This window comes from Oratosquilla oratoria, chromosome 5 (assembly GCF_046742065.1).
Source record: "Oratosquilla oratoria isolate Oo_2021 chromosome 5, ASM4674206v1, whole genome shotgun sequence".
Classification (NCBI taxonomy): domain Eukaryota; kingdom Metazoa; phylum Arthropoda; class Malacostraca; order Stomatopoda; family Squillidae; genus Oratosquilla; species Oratosquilla oratoria.
In genome coordinates, this window is record NC_134781.1 from 69,841,757 (window position 1) to 69,869,754 (window position 27,998).

General features: G+C 39.0%; 2 protein-coding genes across 15 annotated transcripts in view; one reads left to right on the forward strand and one right to left on the reverse strand.

Annotated features, from left to right (window-relative positions):
- The window catches only part of Orp8 (Oxysterol-binding protein-related protein 8), a 79,505-nt gene extending 73,143 nt beyond the window's left edge, over nt 1–6,362 (reverse strand). For 4 of the 11 annotated variants that reach the window (XM_076185343.1, XM_076185341.1, XM_076185340.1 and 1 more), the window contains exons 1-2: nt 6,241–6,362; nt 2,964–3,026 (exon numbers count right to left, since the gene is read on the reverse strand). In XM_076185343.1, coding sequence (XP_076041458.1) covers nt 2,964–3,026; nt 6,241–6,283 — 106 coding nt within the window. In that variant the 5' untranslated portion in view covers nt 6,284–6,362. Of the gene's footprint in view, nt 1–2,963; nt 3,027–5,267; nt 5,411–6,240 lie in introns of those variants that run through there. The other 7 variants (XM_076185346.1, XM_076185349.1, XM_076185344.1 and 4 more) reach the window with 3 other exon arrangements.
- The window catches only part of LOC143025532 (phospholipid phosphatase 1-like), a 282,504-nt gene that overhangs the window by 228,605 nt on the left and 25,901 nt on the right, over nt 1–27,998 (forward strand). Inside the window, exons 1-2 of one of the 4 annotated variants that reach the window (XM_076185355.1) lie at nt 19,244–19,378; nt 22,328–22,482. In XM_076185355.1, coding sequence (XP_076041470.1) covers nt 19,324–19,378; nt 22,328–22,482 — 210 coding nt within the window. In that variant the 5' untranslated portion in view covers nt 19,244–19,323. Of the gene's footprint in view, nt 1–19,243; nt 19,379–22,327; nt 22,483–22,507; nt 24,452–27,998 lie in introns of those variants that run through there. The other 3 variants (XM_076185356.1, XM_076185359.1, XM_076185358.1) reach the window with 3 other exon arrangements.

A 27,998-nucleotide genomic window follows, 5' to 3' on the forward strand; every position in this document is an offset into this window, starting at 1 on the left:
CTCCTCTATTTCCTGCTACATGGGACCTTAAATATCTAAAAATATCCACTTCCTCTAACTTCTCTCTCCTTTAAGGTTTACCTCTAGCTTAATGCCACCCTCACCTCTATGCACATCTCATCACCTTGCTTTTACCCACATTTACTTTCAACTTCCTCCTATTGCATACCTTTCCAAACACTGTCATTAGCTGCCTTAGACCCAGTCATAAGTGCAGTGTCATAAACGAACAATAACTGGCTCACCTCCCATTTCCCTCCACTCTCTCTAACCATCTCCAATCCTCTGCCCATCACACTTTCCTCCTGTACCACCTCATCCATGTACAGAGTGAACATCCATGGCGACTTAACACAGCCTTGACACAGCCCCACCTTCACCACAAGTCACTCATTCTCACCATTCCAAACCCTAACACTATTGAAGATTTTAAGAAAAAACTTGATGTTGAAAGATACAAAGATGGGTCACCATGAGCAAAGCTCCCTTCCCATACAATACAACTAGGTAAATTATGTAAATGCTTTTGTCTGCCCTTAACAGCTTTCAATTTATCCCATATACCTGCAAAACCTCCCACAAAGCCTTCCTGTCTACCCTGTCATAAACCTTTACTAAATCCATAAAAACTTAAATTACCTTTTGCCAAAAATTTCTTGTAAACCTGCCGTCTCAAAAATCTGATTCATGCACCCTCTTAACTTTCCTAAACCTACATTCTTCCTCACTAATCACTCCCTCTGTTTCTCTCAACACACTCCCATATGGCTTTCCAACTACACTCAAAAATTTAATCCCTCTAAAACTCAAACAGACAATTAATTATCTAAATTCAATGTACTGTACTCTGCCCATGAGACATTTATGTGTATCTTACCAAAGACCCCAACCATAAACTTTGATAATTAGATGAAATTATTTGATATGGTTATTTTTATGAGATGCAGATATTACATGAAAAGTAACAATTTTGGAAATAAATGTATACCATGTTCAATCAAGTAATATTGCAAGTAGAGAAAATGGAGAGCTTTAAGTATTTAGGATCATAAGTTACAGGGAATGGAGGAGGTGGGGTTGTGGTGAATTTCAGTGCAGAAGCAAGTAAATATCTGGAGGGGATGAAGTTTTATGATAAACAGGTATTTGGGAATAAATGCAAACTGTATAGAGCAGACTTAGAATATGAAGGAGGCAGAAAGGAAGATCCTAAATATGTTCAAGATTAAGTATTTACAAAAGACAGCCCTCAATGGAATAGAACATGGGGATGTCCACAGAACTCACTGCTGGAGCAAATTGTTCAGGAGCTTGCTTAGAGAGACCATGGGGACTGTGACAGTGTGGGTAAGAAGCAATGTAGCACCTGGTATATACTCTCAATAGATGATGATGATTAAAGTGTATAAATATGGTAGAGCTTATGAGGATGGACAGAGTGAGAACTGCCGAGATGTGGCAGACAGGGATAGAAAGAGAGCTGGCAGAAAGGGCTGATCAAGAGTGCTTGGATGGTCTAGACATAGGGAAAGAATGAATAAAGAAAGACTAGGGAAAAAAAAAAGTGTGGGAGGCTGAGGTGGAGAGAAGGAACCCAGGGAAAAGCAAGAATGATGTAGTGTGAAAAGGGCATTGGACACAAAAGGAATGTCTGTTGAGCAGGAAAGTGAGAGGGTAAGAGATAGGAATAGTGAGTGTTTATACATGGATGAAGAAATTGAGTGGTCTAAAGGAATTTATTATTGTCTGCTCTGTATATTTCTTGAGTAGATAGTGGGGGCAGGAAAGTGGGAGTGGCTGTGTAGCAGTGGGGAATACCAGTTGTGATTTTTTAACCCTACTGTGGAGGTGCTGTAGCTTGCTCCATTGCCTCTAACCTGAACAGTGGGTGGAGGACATGAACAACCCTTCATACATGAGAAGCTAAAATGAGAGGAGCAATGGATGGGTGTGGGATGGGTGCAGGGTGGGTGTATACTAGACTCAGCCATCCCCTTTTGAAGAGGATACTTTTGGTATATAAATGTATACTTGTGTAATTTTATATTCCATTTATCATAATCAATAATCTTTAAATGTATACAAATAAATATCTCATAAATGGCTTGCGCAATTTCTGTAACATTTGTAATTTTCTATTTGTGAAACAAAGGATTGCTCTGCTTTATTATGCAAAAGGCAAGCTTGCATCCTCAAGTGTCAATAGTCAATGTCTCTAATCTTTTGATATGGGATTTGACAGAAATACTGGATAAATATATTGGTCATGGCTACATTAAAACTGATTATATAACAACTCCATCCCTGCGGTAACTCCTACCCATAAATGGGGCTCATCAACAACTCTTAAACACTGGGAAAAAAAGTGTAAGAGTTTATGATGCTTTAGATGAAACTTTATTTACGAATAGAGGATCAGGAAAATTACATGAGACTAACAAAGCTGGGCGCGTTACCACTGAACAGGTAGTGCGTTACTGAAAAATCTGCATATACACACTGCATATGCGTATATACACATACACAATAATGCAGACTGCTCTAAGGGAATTAAAACTGGTAACGCATTGACGGAAATGTACCCCAGATTTTTCGGTAAGGCAATACCTGTCTGGCGGTAACTCGCCCAACTCTGGAGACTAACACTGTCACTCAAGATGCTTAAGTGTGTCAGAGTCAGCTTAGTGGTCACTGCAATAAGATCAACAAAGGAAAAAAATTATTGCATTTTGTTGCAAATTTTCCCAATCTTGGGAAATCCAAATAACATTAGTTCTACATCCAGTTGTTGGAGAAGCATAAACAAATCAATATGCTACCCATCAAATTCATAAAAAATCATCTACAAAGAAAAGTCTACCAATATATAATTTTCATGCATGAAATTTGTAATGCCTCAAGACCAAATACAATATGTTACCCACATTAATTTACTATACATAAACATAAAACAATATATTTACCTGCCCTTGGTGTTACAGGCGAGTTCATGTTACTCTCTCCTGCACTGCCATCAATGTTTATTACTGGAAAAAGAAAAAAACACGTGCAATTGAGGAGTTTGTGGACATGTAAAAACAATCAATTTAACATAATATTCCTTGCCCCATCTCATAAAAGCTGTCTACAACTTTTGGCAACCACAAATGTGTTGGTTTTATGTACCCTTTGATTTGTTTTTACACCAAAGTGAAATTACAAATTTATGTTGCGAGGTCCAAAATTTTTTAGAGTTTTTGTCCAGTGGGAGAGGTTCACCATTTAATCTAACATGTTTTTTAATAGTCTGGGGTAAACAACACTTCTGATGATTTCTATAAGGAAGCAGACATTTACTTTCATCTCTATCATAGTTTTACATTGGCTTGATAAGGTAGATTTGTCCTTGTGACTGCCATATAGTAGCTGCTTGTTAAGCTAATAATGGCCATCCACATAGCTACGAGCTTCATGTTATGCACTGGGCGAGATGTGAGGAAATCACTTATGAACAAGTTAAACAGCACTGGTAATATCATTGCTCCTTGGGGATGAGGAAACTCCATTGTATTATATTTTGTTTCCTGGTTAATGGTTGTTCTGTGGCACTGTATCCTTTGCTAGCCATAAATTTGTAAACTATTTTTGTATTTCATTTTGTATACCAGTTTCTACAACTTGAGTTGACAGGATCTATACATTGACTAAACTAAAAGAAGTCTATTACCACCATTACTAGTTGTCAAGTAGCACTTTCTTGCTGAAGCCTTATATCATTTGTTGGGTGAGGTTTGTAGTTGAAGTGTTGGTGAGATGGCCAATTTTTAATTTTTTTCTTTTTTTGTGAGGTGTGTGTGCTAGGATTTTTCTAAGACTCTCATAGATCAATCTTTCCATAACTTTTGATATGGCACAGCATAGCATATGGGAGACTGGTATGAATGATGCTGGGTTTTCCAGTAGATTGGCTGGATTTAGGACAGGGACTATGTGTATTTTTTCCAAATCATTGAGATACTATTACAGCATCAGGGCCTATCAAAAAATTTGTCAGGATGATTTTTTTATTGCTACAGGACTCAAATATTTTTGGTGGTAATTCAACAGCCTGCCTGGTACTTCTACATTTTTAAGAGGCATTTTCTGCATCTTTGATGATTAAGACAGCTTCTGTGTCTAATCTTTTCTTGTACATCCTTTTGGTGATTCTCCCATTTTCTGGTTTTGTGGATTTGAAATTTGTTTTGGAGAAGTGTCAGTGATGACAAACTTTTGTTCTGGTGATAGTGTTTACTTCTGTGTTGTACCAACTGCTCCATGAGTTGGGGAAAGATTTTCTTTCTTTTTTTACTTCATACCCCTGAAACAGCCTAGAAACTCATGAAGTCCGAGGTAGAACTATACATATTTCAAAATATATGACAACTAGAGAATAAGGGCTGGTACTGCATGAGTATAACTCTTTTCCTACATACTATAATTTAATAATTATCATCATAAAACAAGCACTACACTACACACTACTAAATTCTATACTTCATGATACTCTCACAGAAATTAACTCAAAAGTGAAATAACTTCCAAGACTAGAAATGTGCTATCATGCCCATATTCGGGTCACTACCCTGCATTTCAAACAGTACTATCATATAATCTACTTACTACCTGACTCCAAACAGTTCAGATTTTGTCAGAGAAATGGCCAAGCACTATTTCATGGATTATGTTAAGGTTAGGTTAGGAGACCAAAGACAGGTACCTCCTTGGTCCTACAGGACAGACAACCAAGCTACTCGTTTTCAAAACCCTTAAATATTTACACCTCTATCAAGAGGTGCAGATCCTCGGGGTTGACAGTCTCCAGACTATGCCAAAGATCTCTGTCAACTTCAGCTGTATTTCTTATATATATATATATATAATATATCTATATTTTTTTCATTTTCATATTTGGAGTTAACAGCCTGCCTCATCTTTCTACTTTCAACCAGTGACATGGCTTTACAATTACTATAGATTAAAAAAAATTATTTTCTCATAGAAATAATGGTGTCTATTTCTTCCCAATAACCAGTCACCTTGTCTTTTCTTTCATGTTCTCCTCATGAAACCCCTTTTTTATAGTTATTAAATAGAAAAAAAATAAAAACATAATGGCAATAGTGCTATTTCATTTAAAAAAAAAAAAAAAAAAATTATGGAACATAACTTGTCTAACCACAAATTTGTCATCAATCCACTCCAACCCCTTACAGATCAGAAAACTATAACAGAGTACCCCAATTAACCTTGACAATAAGGTGTATTATGGGTTAACCTAAGTCCTTCCTCACAATGTGTATCTTAGGTTAGCATAGGTCTGATACATGTTAAACATCATCACCTGTAAAGAACATGGATAGTATGATTTCCAGTAAGTGACATGTCAACGTTAATTTGAAAATTAAATATGACCATTATTATTTGTTCCCAATTATTTTAATTGAAAATTTTGTTATGGATAATTATCTCTATAGATAAAAAATAAAAAGGTGAAACTAATTTACCATTCATAATTAAAGTTCCCAAAATAACTGGCATAATGTAGCTAGATATATTGTACTATCTTGCAAAACATGATCTTACAAAAAGAAAAAATATCTAAAACAAAATGAAAATACAAATAAATAAATAAATAACACAGGTTTGGGATTTAGATAATGTTTATAACTTACATCTCAAGGAATCTGAGGAGTTTGACTATCATGAGGGTGACTTTGGTTGTAAACTGGATTCCAAACATAAAAACAAATATGTAAATACTAACATGTGTATAAGGTACGAAGGCTGGCTACGTGACTACAAATATAATCGGGAAGAAAAGTATGCTGCCACACGGGGATGCTTCCCTCGGCTACCCAAAAACAAAAACCCCGTTGATATTCTTGCCACGACACAGAACAACCACACTAAATAGTGTAATGGTTTGCAGAAACTGTCACAACAGTCATTACGTGAAAAATATAGGGCGTACAGCACTTCCTCTTACACCGCCAAGCAGACTAGATTATAAGACACAACTACGATATTACCTTTCAATATAAAGAATCTCACAAATAAACAATAGTTATGATATGGCTTTTGTCATTTTGCTTCACATATTCCTTCCTTTCTACTTAAGATTCACTGCAACTACCAGGGAGCACGTTCCTACCTTGCCTAAACATTGATGATTGTAAGTATGTGTGTCATTTACAAGATCAATCAATATATTATATTTACCTGGTACAACAGCCTCCTTTATCGAGGTCTTCGTCTCTTCCATAATCAAGTTTTCAATACTTCCGTCTACCTTCTCGATCCTAGCAATAAGAACCTTCCCACTGATAGTGAGAATTCATAAGTGTTTGAACATAGAACATAAAACGTGCAACGTCCTGCAATTATGTGCAATTCTCTGCATGTACAACAAATTTTATTTTGGATACAGAATAACTTCAATACTTTAGCTTATTATATATAAAAAAAGAAAAAATAGACACATTTTATTTTTTCTTAGTAGAGCGCGAAATTCAAGATTGCGTTGGTCTTATCAGTATAAATATAAACAATATGCACTGGCGAAATAAAGTTTAAAACTTTACGGTAATACATACATACATACATTTACCAAGGGCTTTTTTCCCCCTTACAAGGGAAGTAGCTAAATTCAACGGCATAAATCCACTCGCCCCCATTACATCCCCACATACTCCACTCCCATTCACCACCCTCTCCCTCCCTCTTTTCTTAGCTCCTCCTGGATAATGGACAATCCCTACATCTCGCTCACTGCCCTGTGTCAGAAGCAATGCAGCAAGACACAGCACATCCACAGCAAGGCCGCTTCATATAATTGGCGACCCCCCTCTCCGTCCCCTCATACATACATACATGCATATACCAAAGGCTTTCCCCTTACACGGGGGGTAACAAAAAAGGAAAAGGCATAGAAATCACTCCCACCCATTTCATTTCCCATATATTCCACTCCCCTCCACCCTCTTCCCTCCCTCCTATCTTGGCAACTCCTGGATGACGGGTCATCCCTGCATCCTGTCCACTGCCCTGGGTCACAAGCAGTGTCGCAAGACACAGCACATCCACAGCAAGGCCGCTTCATAAAATGGCGACCCCCCCCTCTCCGTTCCACCATGCACAAAAGGAGAAGACAGGGAGAAATCCCTTCGGGCTGCGTCATTTTTTTCTCATACATACTTCTTCACCCCCCATCCCCCACCCACTCCCCCTCATGCATCACAGCCTCATCTATACACAACCCTTCTCCATTCACCCCTATCTTCTGTCCTCTCCCGTCCTTCCTCTACAGACATTCCTCTCTTTTGTAAAGCCCCTTTCACCCCAGCCATCCATCTCATCCTAGGACGCCCCCTCATATTCACTCCTTCCACCTCTGCCTTCCACACTTCTTTTACTAATCTTTCTTCACTCATTCTTTCCATGTGTCCAAACCATCCTAATATTCTTTCATCAACCCTATCTCCCAGCTCCTTTTCCAACCCTGTTCTCCTCCTCACCTCCTCATTTCTCACTATATCTAGCCTAGTAACCCCTATCATACTTCTCAGACATTTCATCTCAAACACATTCAAACTCCTTCTCTCTTCCTCTCTCATGTTCCATGTTTCTGCTCGTACATTGCTGTTGGCACAATTACTCCTTCATATGACCTCCTCTTAGCATCCATTCCCAGATGTCTATTTCTCATTACACTTTTTAATCCACCAAGGCATTTACTCGCTTCTCTCAATCTACATTCTACCTCCACCCCCACTCCTCCCTTTCCTGTCACATTTGCACCCAAGTATCTAAAACTATCCACTTCCTCCAGTTTCTCACCCTTAATGCTCACTTCCAGCCTGCTGTCACTCTCTCCCCTTGTACATCTCATCACCTTACTTTTGCCCACATTTATCTTCAGCTTCCTTCTTTCACACACCTTCTCAAACTCTGTCACTAACGTCCTCAAACCCTCCTCTGATCCTGCTACAAGCGCAGTGTCATCGGCAAACAACAGCTGGCTCACCTCCCACTTTTCTCCATTTTCTTTAATCATCTCCAACCCCTGACCCACTACCCTTGCATTCACCTCTCGCACCACCCCAACCATGGAAAGATTGAACAGCCAGGGCGACATAACACACCCCTGACGAAGTCCCACCTTTACCTCAAACCATTCACTCTCCATTTCTAATCCTAACGCAAGCTCTACTACTCTCATAAAAACTCTTGACTGCTCTTAACAGCTTTCCTCCTATCCCATATATCTGCAGTACCTCCCACAGTGCCTTCCTGTCTATCCTGTCGTAAGCCTTTTCCAGATCCATAAAAACCCAAAAAACATCCTTACCTTTTCCTATAGCTTTCTCACATATCTGTCTTACCACAAAAATATGATCTACACATCCCCTACCTGTCCTAAAACCACACTGTTCCTCACCAGTTACTCCCTCTGTTCCTCTCCTAATCCTCTCACTCTAGACCCTCCCATAAGCTTCCCCAACTACACTCAACAAGCTGATCCCTCTGTAACTACTACACTCACACTTGTCCCCCTTTCCTTTGTAAAGCGGAACTATACAGGCACTCCTCCAGTCTTCTCATAAAAGAGAGAGAAGAAGAAGAAGAAGAAGAAGAAGAAGAAGAAGAAGAAGAAGAAGAAGAAGAAGAAGAAGAAGAAGAAGAAGAAGAAGAAGAAGAAGAAGAAGAAGAAGAAGAAGAAGAAGGGGGAGAAATCCCTACGGGCTTCGGGCTGCGTCAAAATATAATTCAGAAATATTCCCTCACCCCCATCCCCCACCCACTCCCTTCTATGCATCACAGCATCATCTGTACACAACCATTCTCCACTCACCCCTATCTTCTGTCTTTACTCTTCCCTCCTCAATATACATTCCCCTCTTTCCCAATGCCCCCTTTAACCCATTCATCCATTTCATCCTAGGTCGCCTTCTCATATTCCTTCCTTCCATCTCTGCTTTCCACACCTTTTTTACCAATATTTCTTCACTTATACTTTCCATGTGTCCAAACCATCCCAATACTCTTTTATCAACCCCACCTCCCAACTCCTTTTCCATCCCCGCTCCCCTCCTCCCCTACTCGTTTCTTACTCTCTCCAGTCTAATAACCCCTATCATACTTTTCAGCCATTTCATTTCAAACACATTTAAACTCTTCCTCGTTTATGTTCAATGTTTCTGCCCCATAGAGTGCTATCGGCACAATCACCGCTTCATGCAAGCTCCTTTCTTTGCATCTATTTCCAAATGTCTATTTCTCATTCAACTTTTTAATCCCCAAGCCATTTACTTGCTTCTCTCAATCTACGTTCCGCTTCCACCTCCGTTCCTCTTTTGCCCGCCACATTCGTTCCCAAATATCTAAAAACATCCACTTCCTCCAGTCTCTCTCCCTTAATACTCACATCCAATTTGCTCTCTCCTTGTACATCTCATCACCTTACTTTTACACACATTTATCTTCAACTTCCTATCCGAGAGTTGACACCTTGACGTGGTGGATAGGCTTGAGAATCTGAATGATTACAAAAGCTGTGTTGATAGAGAGGAAATTTCTGCAGGGTCACCCATATCGAACAGGTTTTGTAAGAAAGATCAGACAAAGAGCAGCTCACACACAATCACAGGACCCACTGCTGACTGGCACGTCCCTGATGGCGAACAGGGAAGTTCCCCATAGATATATGGGGTACATCCATAATGACGGCGTGGACCACTGGGCACCCTATAGATACATAGGGCTTCACCGAATATAATGAAGAAGGTGACACCAGAGAAATATTTTACCGGAAACCACTTGGCACGGAGGTGAGATTACTGCCAAAACCCCCTTCATAGCAAACATGAAGAGTAAAAAAAAAAAAAAAAAAGCGTTCCTGTTGGATCATAGTCTCCTAAAGGTCCAACCGCATTGCCTCGTATGCTTATGGGCAGTGTGCTACCGAATGTGAGTAAGCACTGTCCAAGCAGATCCAAGCCTTGGACATTAAACAGTATGAAAAAATGAAGATCTAAACTTACAGCGTAAGAACTCTCTCAGAAGACCACAGGCTGGAGAGTTTAATAGAAGAACTAGACAACATCAAGTGGGACAGGGTAGGACTGAGCGAAGTCCGAAGAGCGGAAGAAAAGCTGATACAATTACAAGATAGTCGCTACCTGTTCTACCATAGAGGTAAGCACAAAGAAAGATCTAGTGGAGTAGGATTCTTGATAAACCGAGAGCTTGCTGGTAATGTAGTCAAGTTCAGTAGCCTATCAGAAGGGTAGCTTGGATTGCGATTAGGCTGTGTAAAAGGTACACTCTAAAAATAGATCAGGTTTATGCACCAACTTCACAGAGTTCAAACGATGAAATTGAGTCCTTCTATAATGTTGTAAGTCAGGTAATGGACCAAGAAAAAGGTAAATGCATGTTGGTACTAGGCGACTTTAATGCTAAAGTGGGGAAAAAGATGGGCAATGAGTTGCGCATTGGGAAGTTTGGAGTAGGTGAAAGAAATGACAGAGGCGAGATGTTAGTCAATTTTGCAGAGAACTACAACATGAGGATAATGAACACTTTCTTCCAAAAGCGTGTAGGTCGTAAATGGACCTGGAGAAGTCCAAATGGAACAACAAAGAACGAAATAGACTTCATATTAGGAGATGAGAGCAAGAGCGTTAGCAATGTTACGGTCATAAATAAAATCAACATAGGTAGTGACCATAGAATGGTAGGTTGCACAGCTAAATTAAATGTCAGAGCCGAGAGAAATAAACTAGTTTTAGGAAAGAAAATAAGCCTTGCAAAGGTTAAGGATAATAAGAAAGAATTTTAGTTAGAAATTACAAATAAATTCGAACCTCTAAGAACTAACGAAAACACCGTGAAAGATATGAATTTGAATTTAGTGAAACTCATCAGGGAATCGGAAGAGAAAGTAGGAAGTACAAAAATAATAGAGAAAATAAATATTCCAAACCTGCAAATGATCAGTGATTAAAAGAAGGACCATACAGATTAAAAGCTGGAGAGACGAAATAGAAAGAGTAGAACTAAACAAGCTTATCAACAAAAGGCAGAGATAAAAAAAAAAAAAAGAGAAACATGGATGAAATAGAGAAAATTATTCGGAAGGGTAAAAGTATTAGAGGGACCGAGCGCAGACATGCTTTAGGAAGACTGTAAATGATATGTTTGAGAGATAGAAATGAAGAGACCATTAAATGCAGAGACAGAATGGTAAAAAGAGTAGAAGAATTTTACCAAGAGCTTTATACGTTGAAGACCGTAACTGATTCAATAAACTCACCTGTAGACGTTAGTAGTGTACCAGAGATTGCAAAGGAAGACGTAGAATTTGCTCTAAAAATATGAAACGAGGAAAAGCACCTGGGGAAGATGGTATATCAATAGATCTGTTGAACACCCAATGCTTACGTCAAGAAAGCGTTCCTGAATCGTGGTGCAATGATATAGTGATTTTGCTTCATAAAAAAGGAGACCAGAAGGATCTTTGTAAATATCGACCGATTAACTTTCTATCAAATATATATAAAGTATTCTCCAAGATTCTTACAAATAGACTAAGTCAAGTTTTAGATGGAAACTAACCGAGAGAACAGGCAGGTTTAGGAGCGGATATTCGACTCTAGACCATATGCAGGGAATGAACCAACTAATCGAGAAACGACAGAATGCAACATACCTCTCTGTTTAGCTTTTGTAGATTACGAGAAGGCCTTTGTCTAGGTAGAACATATAGCAATACTAAACTCGCTACGCAAGCAGGGTACAAACGAACAGATCGTAAGGGTTTCAGAAAAGATTTATGCGAAAGGTACCGCTATAATTCGACTACATAAGAATACAGACAAGATTCCAAGAGAATGGAAGCTAGCTAACGTCACTCCCATATTCAAAAAAGGTGACAAAAAGAAACCAAATAACTACAGGCCTATAAGCTTGACTTCAATCGTAGGAAAAATGATGGAAACTATCATCAGATGTGCTATCGAACATCATTTAGAAAGTAACTGTTTGATAAATGATAGCCAGCATGGATTCAGACGGAAACGTTTTTGCGTGACTAATTTACTCGAATTCTACAACACAGTCATCTCGAGTTATGACAAAAGAAACAATATAGATTTAAATATATTTAGATTTTGCAAAAGCTTTTGATACCGTCCCCCACGAAAGACCACTTACTAAATTAGCTTCGCACGAAGTGGCAGCCTATTAAGTTGGACTAGTCGAAAACAGAGAGTTGTTTTAAATGGAAAAACTTCAAGATGGAAAAATGTTAGGAATGGAGTTCCTCAGGGTTCCGTTCTTGGGCCACTTCTATTCATAGTATATATAAATGATATAGACCACGGACTAAAATCTATTGTCTCCAAATTTGCTGATTATACAAGATTCTGCGGAATGGCAAATTATCACTTAAATCAATTAGATATACAAGAAGATTTAGATAAATTACAGCAATGGTCTGAAAAGTGGCTTATGAAATTTGACATAAGTAAATGCAAGGTTATGCACATAGGTAAAAATAACAGTAAGTACGATTACAACTTATTTGGAAATTCGTTAACAAAAGTGGATGAGAAGGACCTAGGGGTAATTATCAGTAACGATCTCAACTCATCTAAGCAGTGTGTTCCAGCCTCTGAGAAAGCAAATGAGACTTTAGGACTGATTGTGCGATCTTTTGACTTCAAAAGTTCATTTCTCATTAACAAGCCATATAAATCGTTAGTTCGTCCACATTTGGAATATGCTGTTTCAATATGGTCACCAAATCTCATTATAGACATTGACAGATTGGAAAAAGTACAAAGAAGAGCTAGAAAACTGATTCCAAATATAAAAAATAAATCATACGAAAATCAACTAAAACATATAAAACTGTTTTCCTTAAAAAAAGCGAAGACTCAGAGGGGACTTGATACAGGTACGAGGGGTGATCAAAAAGTAATGACAGTGATACCATATATTTTCACGGTACAGAGGTAAATCCAAATAGTGGCCTACATTCCTTCAAAGTACTCCCCTCCTGCCTCTATGCAACGTTCCATCCTCTTTCGCCACTTCATGAAGCACTCACGGTACTCAGAAGCCGATATACCTCGTAGCTCTGAATTGACTGCTCGCGCCAGATCTTGGATGCGATGAAACAGCTTCCCTGCGATCGCACCCTTAATCTTTGGAAACAACCAAAAATCACAGGGAGCAAGGTCAGGCGAGTAGGGTGGGTGGGGGAGAAGTGTGATCCCCTGCTGCTCCAGGAACTGCACAGTGAGGCGAGCTTTGTGGGGGGCAGCATTGACATGGTGCAGCAAAAGGCGCGATCGGCGACGGGTTGGTGCAGTCTTGGCCTGATATTCCAGGACTCGAGGAAGGACGTGATCAGTGTAGTACTGGGCTGTGATAGTACACTGTTGAGGCATTACATCCACACACATTGGTCCTTGTGAATTGAAGAAGATGGTGAAAAGGCGCTTCCTGCTGCGAAATCCTTCCTTCAGAATCTGAGGTCGAGGTTCTTCATCACTCAACCACACCATGTTAGACTGCTTGTCTCTGGTGGTGAAGAAAGAAATCCAACACTCATCTCCGGTAGCTACATCTGAGAACCGTTTCGGACCATTTGGCTCGAATTCAGCCAGCCATAGACGACAAATCCGCACCCGTTCGCTCTTCTGCTCTTCCGTAAGCAAATGAGGTATCCATCGAGCACACTTCTTCCTCAGCCCTAAGTGTTCATGCACGATGTCATGTGCGCTCCCATAACTGACACCGAGCTCCAAGGGTAAGAATCGAAGAGTAACAGTTGGATCTTCGTCAATGATGGCCCGCGCACGGACAGTCGTTGCTTCGGTTACGGATGTCCGAGGGCGGCCAGGACGATGATCATCTTCTAGCTGCAATTTTCCGGCTGCGAAAGCTCGAATCCAGCGGGAAACAGTTTCCAGTGATGGAGTAGACTCGGGAAAAACTTGCAACAATTCCTCTCTGATCTCCGTTGCTTTTTTCCCGAGTTTCCACCTTGTGAAGGTGTAGAATCTGCAGCCTTCTTTCAAAAAATCCATGTTTCCGGTTAGAGAGGCAAACCAACAATGACGCAATCGCACAGCGCAACGATAAAATGTAAGCTAGACAAACAGCGACAAGCTCAAACATGTAACAACAGACAACACTTGCTGCCCCTTGCTCCCCCCCCAACACTTATAGTCTCTCAGCTACGAGTCCGACTGTCATTACTTTCTGATCACCCCTAGTATTTAAGATTCTAAAAAGGATGAACAACATCAAAAGTGGCAAAATTCTTACACTGAATGAGAATCCGACAAGAAATAATGGTCTCAAAATGTCCGGAAATATATTTAATTTGGAAGTGGTCAGAAACAACTTCGCCAACCGTGTAGTTAATGAATGGAATAAACTTCCTGCAGAGGCAGTGGAATGTAGTTCAGTTCGAAGCTTTAAGATTCGTTTAAATAAACATTTAAGCAAGATGCTGTAATGACTGTCATTTATTTTGTATTATTTGATTATTTGTTTGTTATTATTTATCTGTTTATTTATCATTTGCTCGATTTTCATTTATTATTATCTATGTCAGTTTATTATCATTTACTATTTACCTGTTTGTTTATTATTTAACTATACCTATGTATTGTTTATTTTATTCATTATTATTTATATTACAATAATTTATTTTATTTTATTTTATCTAATTTTTATCATTTATATTTTTTCGCATCCGACTTAGTTATGCTAAAAGGTCTCCTGTCGGCATGCTCCGCCTTTGTAATCCTTTGAGAAAGGTGTACGGCAAGGCGATATAATTTCACCCAAATTATTTACAGCTTGCTTGGAAGAGGTTTTCAGAAGGTTGAGTTGGGAAAAGAAGGGTCTGAAGATTAATGGCGAATATTTGAACCACCTAAGATTTGCAGATGACATTATTCTTATTTCAGAGAGAGCAGAAGACTTGCAACACATGCTGAGTGATCTGAACAAGGAAAGTCTCAAAGCAGGTTTAAAAATTAGTAAGAGTAAAACCAAAGTAATGCTCAACACGAAAGTTCAAAGTAAAGAGATTATAATCGATGGTGAGAGTCTTGAAGAAGTTGAAGAGTATAATTATTTAGGCCAGGTGGTGAAAATAACCAAAGATCATGATACATACATACATACACATACCAAAGGCTTTTCCCCCCTACACAGAGGGTAGCCAAAAAGAAAAAGGCATAGAAACCACTCCCACCCATTCCATTTCCCATATATTCCACTCCCCTCCACCCTCCCTCCTATCTTGGCACCTCCTGGATGACGGGTCATCACTGCATCCTGTCCACTGCCCTGGGTTAGAAGCAGTGTCGCAAGACACAGCACATCCACAGCAAGGCCGCTTCATAAATTCGGCGAGAAGACGGGGAGAAATCCCTTAGGGCTGCGTATTTTTTTTATACATATTTCCTCATCCCCAACCCACTCCCCCTCTTGTATCACAGCATCATCTATACACAACCCTTCTCTATTCACCCCTATCTTCTGTCCTCTCCCGCCCTTCCTCCACAGACATTCCTCTCTTTTGTAATGCCCCTTTCACCCCATCCATCCATCTCATCCTAGGACGCCCCCTCATATTCACTCCTTCCACACTTCTTTTACAAATCTTTCTTCACTCATTCTTTCCATGTGTCCAAACCATCCCAATACTCTTTCATCAACCCTATCTCCCAACTCCCTTTCCACCCCTGTTCTCCTCCTCACCTCCTCATTTCTCACTCTATCTAGTCTAGTAACCCCTATCATACTTCTCAGACATTTCATCTCAAACACATTCAAACTCCTTCTCTCTTCCTCCCTCATGCTCCATGTTTCTGCCCCTTACAGTGCTGTTGGCACAATCGCTCCTTCATATAACCTCCTCTTAGCATCCATTCCCAGATGTCTATTTCTCATTACACTTTTTAATCCACCAAGACATTTACTCGCTTCTCTTAATCTACATTCTACCTCCACTCCCACTCCTCCCTTTCCTGCCACATTCGCATCCAAATATCTAAAACTATCCACTTCTTACAGTCTTTCACCCTTAATGCTCACTTCCAGCCTGCTGTCACTTTCTCCCCTTGTACATCTCATCACCTTACTTTTGCCCACATTTATCTTCAGCTTCCTTCTTTCACACACCTTCTCAAACTCTGTCACTAACTTCCTCAATCCCTCCTCTGATCCTGCTACAAGCGCAGTGTCGTCAGCAAACAACAACTGGCTCACCACCCACTTTTCTCCATTGTATTTAATCATCTCCAACCACCACCACCACCATCTCTAACCCACCACCCTTGCATTCACCTCTCGCACCACCCAATCCATGTAAAGATTGAACAGATTGATAACGAAATAAAAAGACGTATTACAATTGGTTGGAAAGTGTTTGGTAAGTATAATAAAATCTTGGGATGATAATGAAATAAAAAGACGTATTACAATTGGTTGGAAAGTGTTTGGTAAGTATAATAAAATCCTGAGAGGCTCTCTACCTTTATGTTTAAAACGTAAAGTTTACAATCAGTGCATTCTGCCAGCAATAATCTACGGGTGTGAGACTTGGAAACTGACGAAGGCGAGGGAAACAAAGCTAAGGACTGCACAGAGGAGAATGGAGAGATCAATGATGGGAAAAACGCTAAGAGACAGAAAGAGAGCAAGTTGGGAGAGAGAGCAGACTAGAGTGAAAGATATTGTGGAGGCGGTAAAAGAGAGGAAGTGGAATTGGGCAGGTAAGTTAGTGCGAACGACTGATGAGCGATGGAGCAAGTGTGTTACTGAGTGGACGCCGCGAGATGGGAAGCGTGGAAGAGGGAGACCAGACAGAAGGTGGAGAGATGAGATTGAAAATTTTGCAGGAGTGACGTGGCAGAGGTTGGCGCGGTCGTGTGAATCATGGAATGCTATGAAGGAGGCCTTTCTTCAGCAGTGGACTCAGGATGGCTGATTTGATTGATATCTTCAACTTCCTTCTTTCACACGTCTTCCCAAACTCCGTCACTAACTTCCTTAATGCATCCTCTGATCCTGTTACAAGTGCAGTGTCGTCAGCAAACAGCAACTGGCTTATCTCCCATTGTTCTCAATTTTCTTTAATTATTTCCAATCCCCAGCCCATTACGTACCCTTGCATTTACCTCTTGCACCACCCCATCCATCTTTCGCAGGTCCTACCAAACTAGGGTGGTGTTTACCTTTGATACCACCTCTGCTTTTCTACAGTGGAAAGGGCTTGAGGAGTTTTAGCCTCTTCCAGTAATTCAGGAAGTCCCTGACCAGCCTCCCCGCGAATACCCTCTGGACATGCTCGAGTTCTTGTATCTCCTTGACTTGGTGTGAAGACCATAGCTATCACACTTACTCCATCGTTGATACTACTAGGGTCTTCCACATAGGTAGCAAGTACTCGGGCTTCCTTGTCAGGGTTCGGAGGATCCATCCACTCGATTCACGAACAGCACTAATGGTGTGGGTTATATGTGCTTTGAACCCACAGTCATCACTCGTCCACACCCCCAGGTCTCTCAGTATCTCCTTTCTATTTCCTCTGCACCCGTTGTATAACAGTGCTCTTTTAGATTTTCGTGTGTCAAAAATCTTGTAAGTTAAAATTTCTTGTTGGACACTGTATTATCACTTGTATACTCCCTCCAGATATTTTTGTAGTCTGTCGGAATCCTCTCTGGTTGTGATTTCTCTGGAAAACCTGGTATTATCCGCGAACGCCAACGAGAACACTTTGGATGGTGTAACTCCATGTCTATGTCACTTATCATGACCAGGAAGAGCAATGGAACAAGCACTGGGCTCTGTAGCACTCCACTGATTAACACTGAGCTTTTTGACTGGACTCCATCTACTTTACAAAGTCACTTGATAGACTTGACGGTAAAAAAAAAACGAAATCTGTAAATAATAGCATTAAGAAATAAATCGAGGATATGTATATAAAAATGAAAATATATATGCCTAAGATCAAAATATGTATTTTGCACAAATGGTTTGGGAACTTAATTATAGAAGAAGGAAATTTAAAGGTTTGAATCATATTTTGTAAATGCTTTACATTGAATCGTTATGTTGTTATGAAGTGTGGAACTATATTAAACTATATTAATGCAACAGAAAGCATATATATTTATTGACGTTTTCCTCACAAAATCATAATAATAAAATACATCAGCGTTACCTGAAAAGTGTCAAAACAAAAGTCCTACTTAATGTATGTTACCTACATTTAATGACATTTGTTACATTTATTTTGCATGTTACCAAGTTATTTGTTGCATCTCTACTTCACTGAATCTCTGACTTCAAGAGGCCAAACCTTGAGAGTTATAGTATTGAGTGTACTTAGCTACTCCTGAGAGGTACACAGTGGAGTATCATAAAACTCTGCCCCAGGTTCCTTGCGCTATCTATTCTTTATGAACTATCTACATTCTTATATCACAGCTTGCTGAAAATTCAACATTTCCGAAATGCATAATGAGTGTTTTTAAACCCTGTTTAATTTTTTCCGGCATGCATACCAAAGGGCCTTTATTCTGCACTGGAGACGCAGGGTCAAAAGTTTACTCCCACAGCATACACAAATAATACACATTCAGTCACTCCTTACATCTCGAAATTTCAGGGAATGAGGGTCGCACAGTCCCCGCCCAGTTGCTTGGATCAAAATCAATGCAATGGTGTACGGTCCTCTTACAATATGACATAACAACTGTAGCTAGTTAATCCCCACCGATTCACCGCATGGTGACCCCAAGTCACCTACTCTCTATTCATCGTCGTGGCTATCCAGTGAAATAAAAAAAATGCTGGTCCTCGCTCTGTCCAGCGTTTATGAGTGGCTAATGAGTTTTTAAAGTTCTTGGGCATTCATAACAGGCATTTAAAAAAATCAGACCAGCTCTTAGTTGATGTCTCTCCGTTTTCTTTTCTAATCTCGCCCATTTACTTGGTCCGAGAGTTGCTGCTCTTTTAAATGTAGGCCTTAATGAATTCGTGTGCCAGAAGCCAGTATATTTATTCAACCACACTACAATAGCAATCGTGTTATTGAAACTAGCAAAAGGACCGAATTCTTTTTTGGCTAACAGACGATGCTACTTTATTCAAGGAATCGATAAATGTTCATTGTACTTATATTGTTTGTTTTCAAGATCAAGGGATCAACTACTCGAACTCGAGGCCGATAGTGCTGATAATTTATAACACTTGCTACTCAAAATGGAGTCGAAGTATATTGTGCGAATTGCTGTAGATCTTATAATACTTGTCGTAGGTATGTTATGTATTTGGAAATCAGAATTAGGTATTGATTCAGTTGGTTATTCTTATTGCGGGCCAAACAGGAAGCGATGTGTTCATGTTTGGAGGGATGGGTCGCTCAACTGAAAGTTGCCCATTTTAATTACATTATTTTTTATGTAAGCTAGTAGAGGGAAAATTATACAAAATTTTACAATTATAAGATCCACATATCAGAAATTTGTGCCTGAGGTAATGAAAAACAAAATATTTTTGGTAAATATGTACATAACTTGCAATGCGTTACCTGTTTACCAGGTTACCTGGGTTATTCACCCGTTATTGGGTTACTCACCTGTTACCTGGCAGGTAACAGGTGAGTAACCCAATAAGAGAAATTCAAAGTTAGACGAACCAAACATCATTTACACATTGATTCTTACAGATGAATGTAGGGTGATATCATATATGAATATGTTCTTACAGCCTGTGATGACTGGCTCCTTATTCATATTATATCATGTGTAAAATATATTAGAGGGATCAATGAAGAGTACCTACTTTTGGATTTGGTGGTCCTATAAGATGGATAGCAGAGCTGTCAATTTTCAAAACTCATTTATCCGTTCACCTCCATGAGGGTTAATGCTTAGTCTCTGGGCTAGAATGAAGCCTTCAACCTAGCCCTTCAGTGAAGGTTTTTCTATCAATTTCATTTTTATTTTTTATACCTTTTCACATACGGAGAGCTGACAACTGGTAACTGTTCTGCTGCTTCTACTGGTTTCATCTGGAGATACAGAAACAGTCCTACACTAGGACAACACAAAAAACAGTGGAGTTTTTTCCCAGAGAGATCTGCCCTGGGTCTGTTGCCAGTTGCCACGGGGCTGTGGTTTCCGATTTTTACTCTAGGTACAGATTATTGTTATACAGTAAGTCCTCATTATACGGTACATATGCATTCCTGAAAACCTTACCGTAAATTGAAATTACCGTATACTGAACCCATTATAACATGTAATAATAGGACATGGCAGACGTACCTTCTCCCTGCTCTTTTCTCTTCAAAATACGAGCGGATACCATATCTGTGAATTTTTCTTATCGTATGTAGGATCGAGGTTAGTAATTACCAAATACTGTAAATGTGAATTTACCTGATAAAGAATTACTGTATAAGGAGGACTCGTTGTATAATGGGGTGTATGCATCCCTGGCAAAGTTTGATATTCCCTCAGAGCTGTAAGGTTAGGTTAAAGGTTGTTAGGTATTCTTACCTGGTGGGCTTCCCATCCATGCACCATGAAAGAGGACATGGAACCACAGTGATCTGATATGCCAGTTAGTAATTCTTGTAATGAATTAAGATAAATTTTAAGTTCACATTTGGGGATTTTAACTTTTCTTTTGGTATAACAATGCAGCCAATAGCCCATTGTAGGGAACACAGTAGGTTCTCATTATATACAAGTTTGAACAATGTGATTTTGTAACCGTGTGTCCTGTTAACAGTTTGTGCTATGTAAACAGATTCCTGGAGAAGAGATCTAAAGCATCAGATTGAATGAGTGATTGAGTATGTGACTAGATTAGTAATGCTCCCACTGTTACTACCTTAAAGTGTTTGATATTCCCATGTGCTGTGTAGTTGATATGGTCAGAAGATCTCATTTGTTTTGATTGTGATACAATAGTATGCTCTGTTTCCTCAGTTCTCTTTTGCAGGTATTGTTTCTGGTGGTGACCAGAACATTGGTATGGTAGTACTGTTCTTTCATTTACTGGGAGTGATTTCTCTGCTGAGTTGATTTCTGGGGAGTCTGGTGACGTATAGACTTTGACAGTCTATCAAGGAACCAGTTTTGTGATTTATGTATATATATAACTAATTTGCTTGTAATCAGTTTCATTGATTCTATAGCTTTATCACTGTTACACACTTTCATCTCAAAATACTCTTCACCAGACTTCCCTAGACATTAACCAACCAGGATATTCCTCCCAATACAAGAACTACATTGACTCTTCTATAATAGCACAGAATAGGTCTGGTTACAGACTCAAATTGCACCTGATACAACCTCTAGAGGAAGGACAGAATGCCTCATCCTGCACTGTTTCAGTCTTGTCCTACCCAAACAGCATTACAATACATCTTATTTTTGGGTGATTTGTGAGTCAGTTCAATGGCTGTTTTCAATTACCTGGTAGCCATGGGTTTCCTGCAGAAGAGACCTGGGGCAGTGGATTGAATTGATTGATTAATTTCTATTAATATATTTATTGTTACTGCACAGTAGAATATCCTTAATCTGAGACTCAAATGAATTAAAGGCTGTCTCAGAGAATTTCACTTTATGGACACCACAGATTTCCTCACCTCAGGTTTCACTGATTGGAAACCTAGAACCACATAATGGTTCCTTTGGCCCTCCCATAGTTCCCTCTAGGAAGAAATGTAGAAATATTGTCTGTGTTGTGTTAGTGTTGGACTTTTTCTTTATCACTGGCTTATAGTTGTACAAGAAAAGGATCATGTTTTTCAGCTGTCTTTTGTGAGAAAGTGGGGGAAATATAGATAATTTGATAGATCCAGGGCCCAGTCCAAATATGGTCAGGGTTCTGATGGGTTTTGAAGAAAGGCAATGGAGTGATGATGCTCTTGATCATCTTGCAGGATCCCACATGCAAATACCCATTAGTGGTTCCTCCCTTATTGACTTTGTAAAATTTAAGTAGTTAGTACCCCATGTAGGGTTTATTGATGATATGGTATGATCTTTTGATGTACAGATTGGTTTAACCTTCCCCAATGGTTATTGATATATTGAAATGATAGTTACTTCAAGTATAAGTATACCCATGTAGCCCAGTATTATATTGGCACATGTTGAGTACAGAGTTCTTAAGTTTTTGTAAAATAGTTTATGATCTGTAGAAACTATATCTAACATTCATTTTGTGTTGGTAATCTTTACAGTGGGAACCTCTGCAATTATGGTGCGGAAACTTGGAAAGCCTGTAGAGCGAGGCATATTTTGTGAGGACGAATCTATCCGCCTCCCCTATACAGATCATGAGACTGTATCTGACTTAGTTCTCTTGCTATTTGGAGTTGTTTTACCTGTGGCTGTGGTAAGTTGGGAAGACCTGCTCTGCTCTTCATTTTCTGTGGCCTTGTCATGAAAAGAAAAAAAAAGTTTCTCCTGTCTGTCTTGTATTTACTATGCAGTGATGTGCAGATTCTTATGTATTTCCTGCCATTTACAAATGGATAACCTTTTCTTGCATAGTTTATATGGTGTTTGTATGGTACACACATACCATGGAATGACATGACATCATATGTGGGCAGGCAAGCTGATTTCTTGATGAAGACTTCTGAACTTGTAATAGAACAAGTGAAATGTTTTTCTGGATTATCATCTTATTATGCTGTCATTCCTTTCAATTTTGCCAAAGATGGTAAATTATCTTGGTCTACTTTTCATTTCTGTGTTTCACTCTTGGGATGCTGTCCTTTGTCCCACAATTGTAAGCATGTGGAGATTGCATTGTATTTTCCTTTGGTATGCTTAATTTTCTTCTAGTATTAGGAGTGATTAATGTAAAGGAGAAATATCCTAACACTAGATTTCTGTAAAGCTTTTTTGTGTCAAGTCTTCCCAGCTTTACCATTTGACCATGTAATGCTTAACACCTTCAGCATGAGGTCCTACCCTCAGCTGGTTAAAATTGCTTGGTATTAGCCTAAACAATATCTCTAGCGTGTACCATGTAGCAAAGTAATTTAGGTAGCCTCAACCCCTTCAGAATGAGGCTATACCTTTAGCTAAATAACATAATCTGGCAATAGCCAGAACAACAACATTGTAGCAAAGGGGTTAAAAAATTAATTAGGAAATATGGTAAAGAAATAACAAAAAAGCAGATGCAATAAAAACAAATTGGAAAATAATTGACACTGTACCCTCATACAAATTACAGGTTGTTTCTCACTTCTGCTAAAGTTGGTTACCAGTTTCACAATGTTAAGACAAAGCTTTAGTATTTAGATAGTGATAGGGTGGAAATAACCTCTTTGCTACTGAATGGGTGCAAGAGAGATAAGTGAAATAGTCTCGTGGCATTCAAACTGAAAGGAAAAATGCTACCCAGTAGAGAAGGGGTTAAATGGATGTGTAGAAATAATATGAAATATATCTACGGGATATATTTCACATATTAACAAATTGGTAGTAATTGCATGAAAAGAAATATAAGAACAACAAAACACACTAAGCATGATGATATTTATAATTATTTTAGTTGTAGCTCAGTATTTGCAGGTTCCAATAGCATGCTGTGAAATCTTGGGGGTGTATTACTGGTCAACCTGCATCAGTTCTCAACACTAGTGCAGGGCATATTGATATAAAAAAAAAAAAAAAAAATCTATACCTTGAGCAAGTATTGACCATTTTGGGTATTTAAACATTTTGATCATTTGGCTTTTTATGTAGATGTTATTATTACTATCATTATTATTATTATTATTATCATCATCATCATCATTCAATTTTGTTTATATATTCCATTTGATTTATTCATAAAGTCATCATATATATGGCAGTTCATTTCTAGACAAATACACCCAGTTTACATCACCAATATGTTTTGCACATGACCAGTTGTAGTAATCAATAGAAATTGGCTTAACTTAAGACAGTGCACCAAAGTATATTTATCTATATACCAAGGGCTTCTTCTTCCTTATAAGGAAGGTAGCCAGCCAAGGCATGCAGCCATCCCCCAACCAATTCCACTCCCATCCATCACCCGTTTCCTCTTGCACATTCCAAACCTGCGTGGATGAAAGGTCATCCCCGTCTCCCACCCACCACTTGTGTCAGAAGCAGTGCAGCAAGACACAGCACATCTACAGCAGTGAGCTACTTCATTCACATGGCTATATCATATTGTTTATTTCATGTTATGACTATAATCATTATTATTATTTATTATTGATGTTATTGCTATTGGTGTTGTGTATAATAGATCTTTAGATCAGTTCCAAGACAGAATGCCAGCCATATGAGGCAGCACCTCCAATGGACCTGAAATAGTAGGACATCTTTGATTTGTTAGGTTGAGTATGGAGAGAGTATTAGTGGAGAGATACTAGCCCTTTTGGGCTACCATTAGACTACCACACACAATTGAACCACACCTACCATTCTGACAAAATCAACAAAGCTGTGTCAGTCAGTTAACATGTTCGATGTAAATTATATACAACATATTCTAGATGGATTTGACAAAAAAAAGTACCATCAACCTAAATATCATATGTGATTGTACACATAGATTTTTGACACATTCCCAAGACTTGTACATCACCAGATAACTTGTTTCCATGAATTTTGCTGACTGGACACCTGCAGCAGCTGGCATCAGTCCTTGGGCCTCTATGGATCTCTGAGGGAAATAACTGTGGACTGATGTCTGCATGATAATAGTGCAGGATTGTTTCCATGTCACCAGATGAAAGGAATGGAAATAGGGGAGGATTTGCCTTGTCAAGTCAACTTTTGTGTAAAGGTGGAGAAAATACAAATGAAGTAGTAAAGATCTTGGGGGCCAGTGTGAAGATAGAGCACCATTCCCTTGGGGACTGCACCTCAAAATGGAAATAAGGAAGTTGACCGTGTTTAAATAGTGATGGCAGGGTGGTAATGTTCTTTGATGGCCTTCTTACAGAACTACCTCATGTAGGTATTATTAGTTCTTACCACACCAGGGCAGTGGACAAGGTGCATGGATGACCTGTCATCCAGGAGGTGCTAAGATAAGAGGGAGGGTGGAGGGGTGTGGAGTGTATTCAGGGATGGAATGGGTGGGAATGATTTTATGCCTTTTCCTTTTTGGCTACCTCCCTTGTAAGGGGGGAAAAGCCTTGGTATATGTATGTATGTATGTACCACACCCGAAGATCCTAGAAACAACTGCATACAGCAGTGATAAAAGATGGTTCATGAACTCTCTAACAAGCAGACAATACAAAGTGAGAGAAAACAAACATAACCAAAAACAGTGTTTCTCAGTCAACACTGTCTTCAGCCTCTTTGTCCTCAAGATACACAACCTACCAAATGCAAAACAAGAACACATTAGCTGTCTATCTATCTATATACCAAGGGCCTCTTCCTCCATATAAGGGAGGTAGGCACCCTCACCCATTCCGCTCCCATCCATCGTCCATTTGTTTTCCTCTCATCTTGGCTCCTTGTGGATTAAGCATCATCACCATCACTACCTCCTCAGAAGACAGTAGATAAGAATATTATACTTCATATAGCAATGAAAAGAAAGAACAGACTTCACAGGAAGTAGACCTTTGGTGAAAGTTTACTGGTAGGGTTGCCAGTAGCCTGCAATAGTGTCAAGAGCAATATAGTCAGGCATCAACAAAAGCAAATGTACAATATCTGCAAATATTCTTTTCTGTCAGAAGATTTAAGTGATTTTTCTCAATATTTTTTGGTTATGTACATAAAGCATGTATACTAGGTAAGTTTGTAGGTCTTGTACAGCTGAGAAAATTAGCCACACATTGTGTTTAATTGCCAAAAATTATATTAAGTTTTGTTGTCAATTGGTAATTCCATGGAAAAGGCATATATACAACAGTAAAACACTTTCTGAATAAAGGGCTTTGCAGAGAGTGTTTTACTGTCCCTTAACTTATGCTCGCTACTGTAGATAGCATCCTCAAATGTGACAGTCAATCAGTTCTTTGTCCCAGGTCTCACATGTAGGAGACACTTGGATCCAAGGTATGGCTACAGCCATCAAATGGGCCCATAAGTCACTTTGAAGAAATATTGTGTTGTTGTATTGGGATTATTACTGTGGGGCATAGTAGAATGAGGTGCACTGTGTCTTCTATATGATAGTTGCATTGTGGGCAATTTGCTTCTGTGGCTAGGCCTATATTGTGTTGATACCATTGTAATGATGGATGGTGTCTGGATTACAAGCATGCCAGTGCAATTCTTGCCTATCTTAAGAGGGATTGATTATTATTATTAATATTATTATCATTATTTTATTTATTTATTTATTTATTTTTATTTTTTTGGTTGAGTATTGAGTTTGGTAATCTGTCTTGGAGAGTGTAATGATCAGAAATGTGTGACAAATTCATAATTATTTTTTGTAACAAGTACAGATGACTTGAATTGGAGAATTTAGGACATCATGTATGACTAGGGAATCACAGAAGTTGAGATATGTGAAAATCACAAGCCCTCAATATTTGCTCATAAAACTTTAGCTTTTGTAAATTATATTATTTAGTTTATCTCCTTTTTTCTTAAGGGATGAGCACATATATATGTACCTAGTTGTATTTATCTAGTTGTATTTTATGGGAAGGGGAACTATGTTTATGGTGTTCTTTTTTAGGTCTCTTCTATAACTGTCTTTCTTGATTTTCTGTCCGTGTCCTCTTGTATCTCTACTATCCCATTTTATTAGATCCTCTCTATCAATAGTTTCTATGCCTTTCATGATTTTCTAACTAGTTATCAAGTCTCCTCTCTCTTTCTCTTCTTTGCTCTAATGTCTGTAGCTCAAGTTTTGCTAGTCTCTTCTCATATGTTAGTTCTGAGAGTGTTGGTGCCAATTTCATAATTGCTCTTTATATTCTTTCAAGTTTTGTTATACATTCTTTTGTACTTGGTGACCACATCGTCTTTGCATACTCCAATCTTGGTCTTATCAAAGTGACTAGTATTTTTTTCACCATTTCTTTGCATTGGGAGACCTTAATGCTAGGGTAGGAAATGAAACAATAGATGGAGTGATTGGGAAGTATGGAGTTCCAGGTAAAAATTGTAGTGGAGAATTGATGGTAGAGATGTGTCTTGAAAGAGAGTTGATGATAGCAAATACAGTGTTTAGGAAGAAAGTCAAGCATAAGTACACATGGGAGAGGGTGGTGGATGGAAGGGTGGCAGATAGAGCATTAATGGGCTATATAGTGGTGACCAGGAGTATGGTAAGAAGAGTTAAGGACGTACATGTTCTAAGGGGAGAGTGGGGGAATATCAGATCATTTTCTGGTGGAAGGTAAATTGAGAGTGGAGAATAGGTGGAGAGAGAGGAAAAGGGCAGAAGGGGAGGTACTTAGAGTGAACTGCTTAAATGAGAAAGAAAGGAGAATGAATATAAGAAGCTGAGAGAGGAGTGGGAGGGAGTGAAGGATAGAGTAGAACTAGGAGTGGAGTAGGAATGGGGATGGTTCAAGGAGGGAGTCATAATGTGTGCAAAGATGGTGTGTGGTATAAGGAGGGCAGGAGGAAATAGAAGGAAGGATGGGATTAGGAAGACAAAGAAGGGTGTAGAAGAGAAGAAGCAGGCATTCATAGATTGGCTACAAATTAGGACGAGGGAATCGTATGAGAGGTACAAAGTAAAGAGAAGGAAAGTTAAGCATAAGATAAAGGAAGCAAAGAGGAGAGCAGATGTGAAATGGGGTAAGAGTATGACAGAACATTTTGAAAGTAATAAAAGATGTTTTGGAAAGAAATTAAAAGAGGAAGAGGAGGTGAATCAAGTTGAGAAGAAAAGGTAAAAGGTGCAGATGGAGAGGTGATAATGGAAGAGAA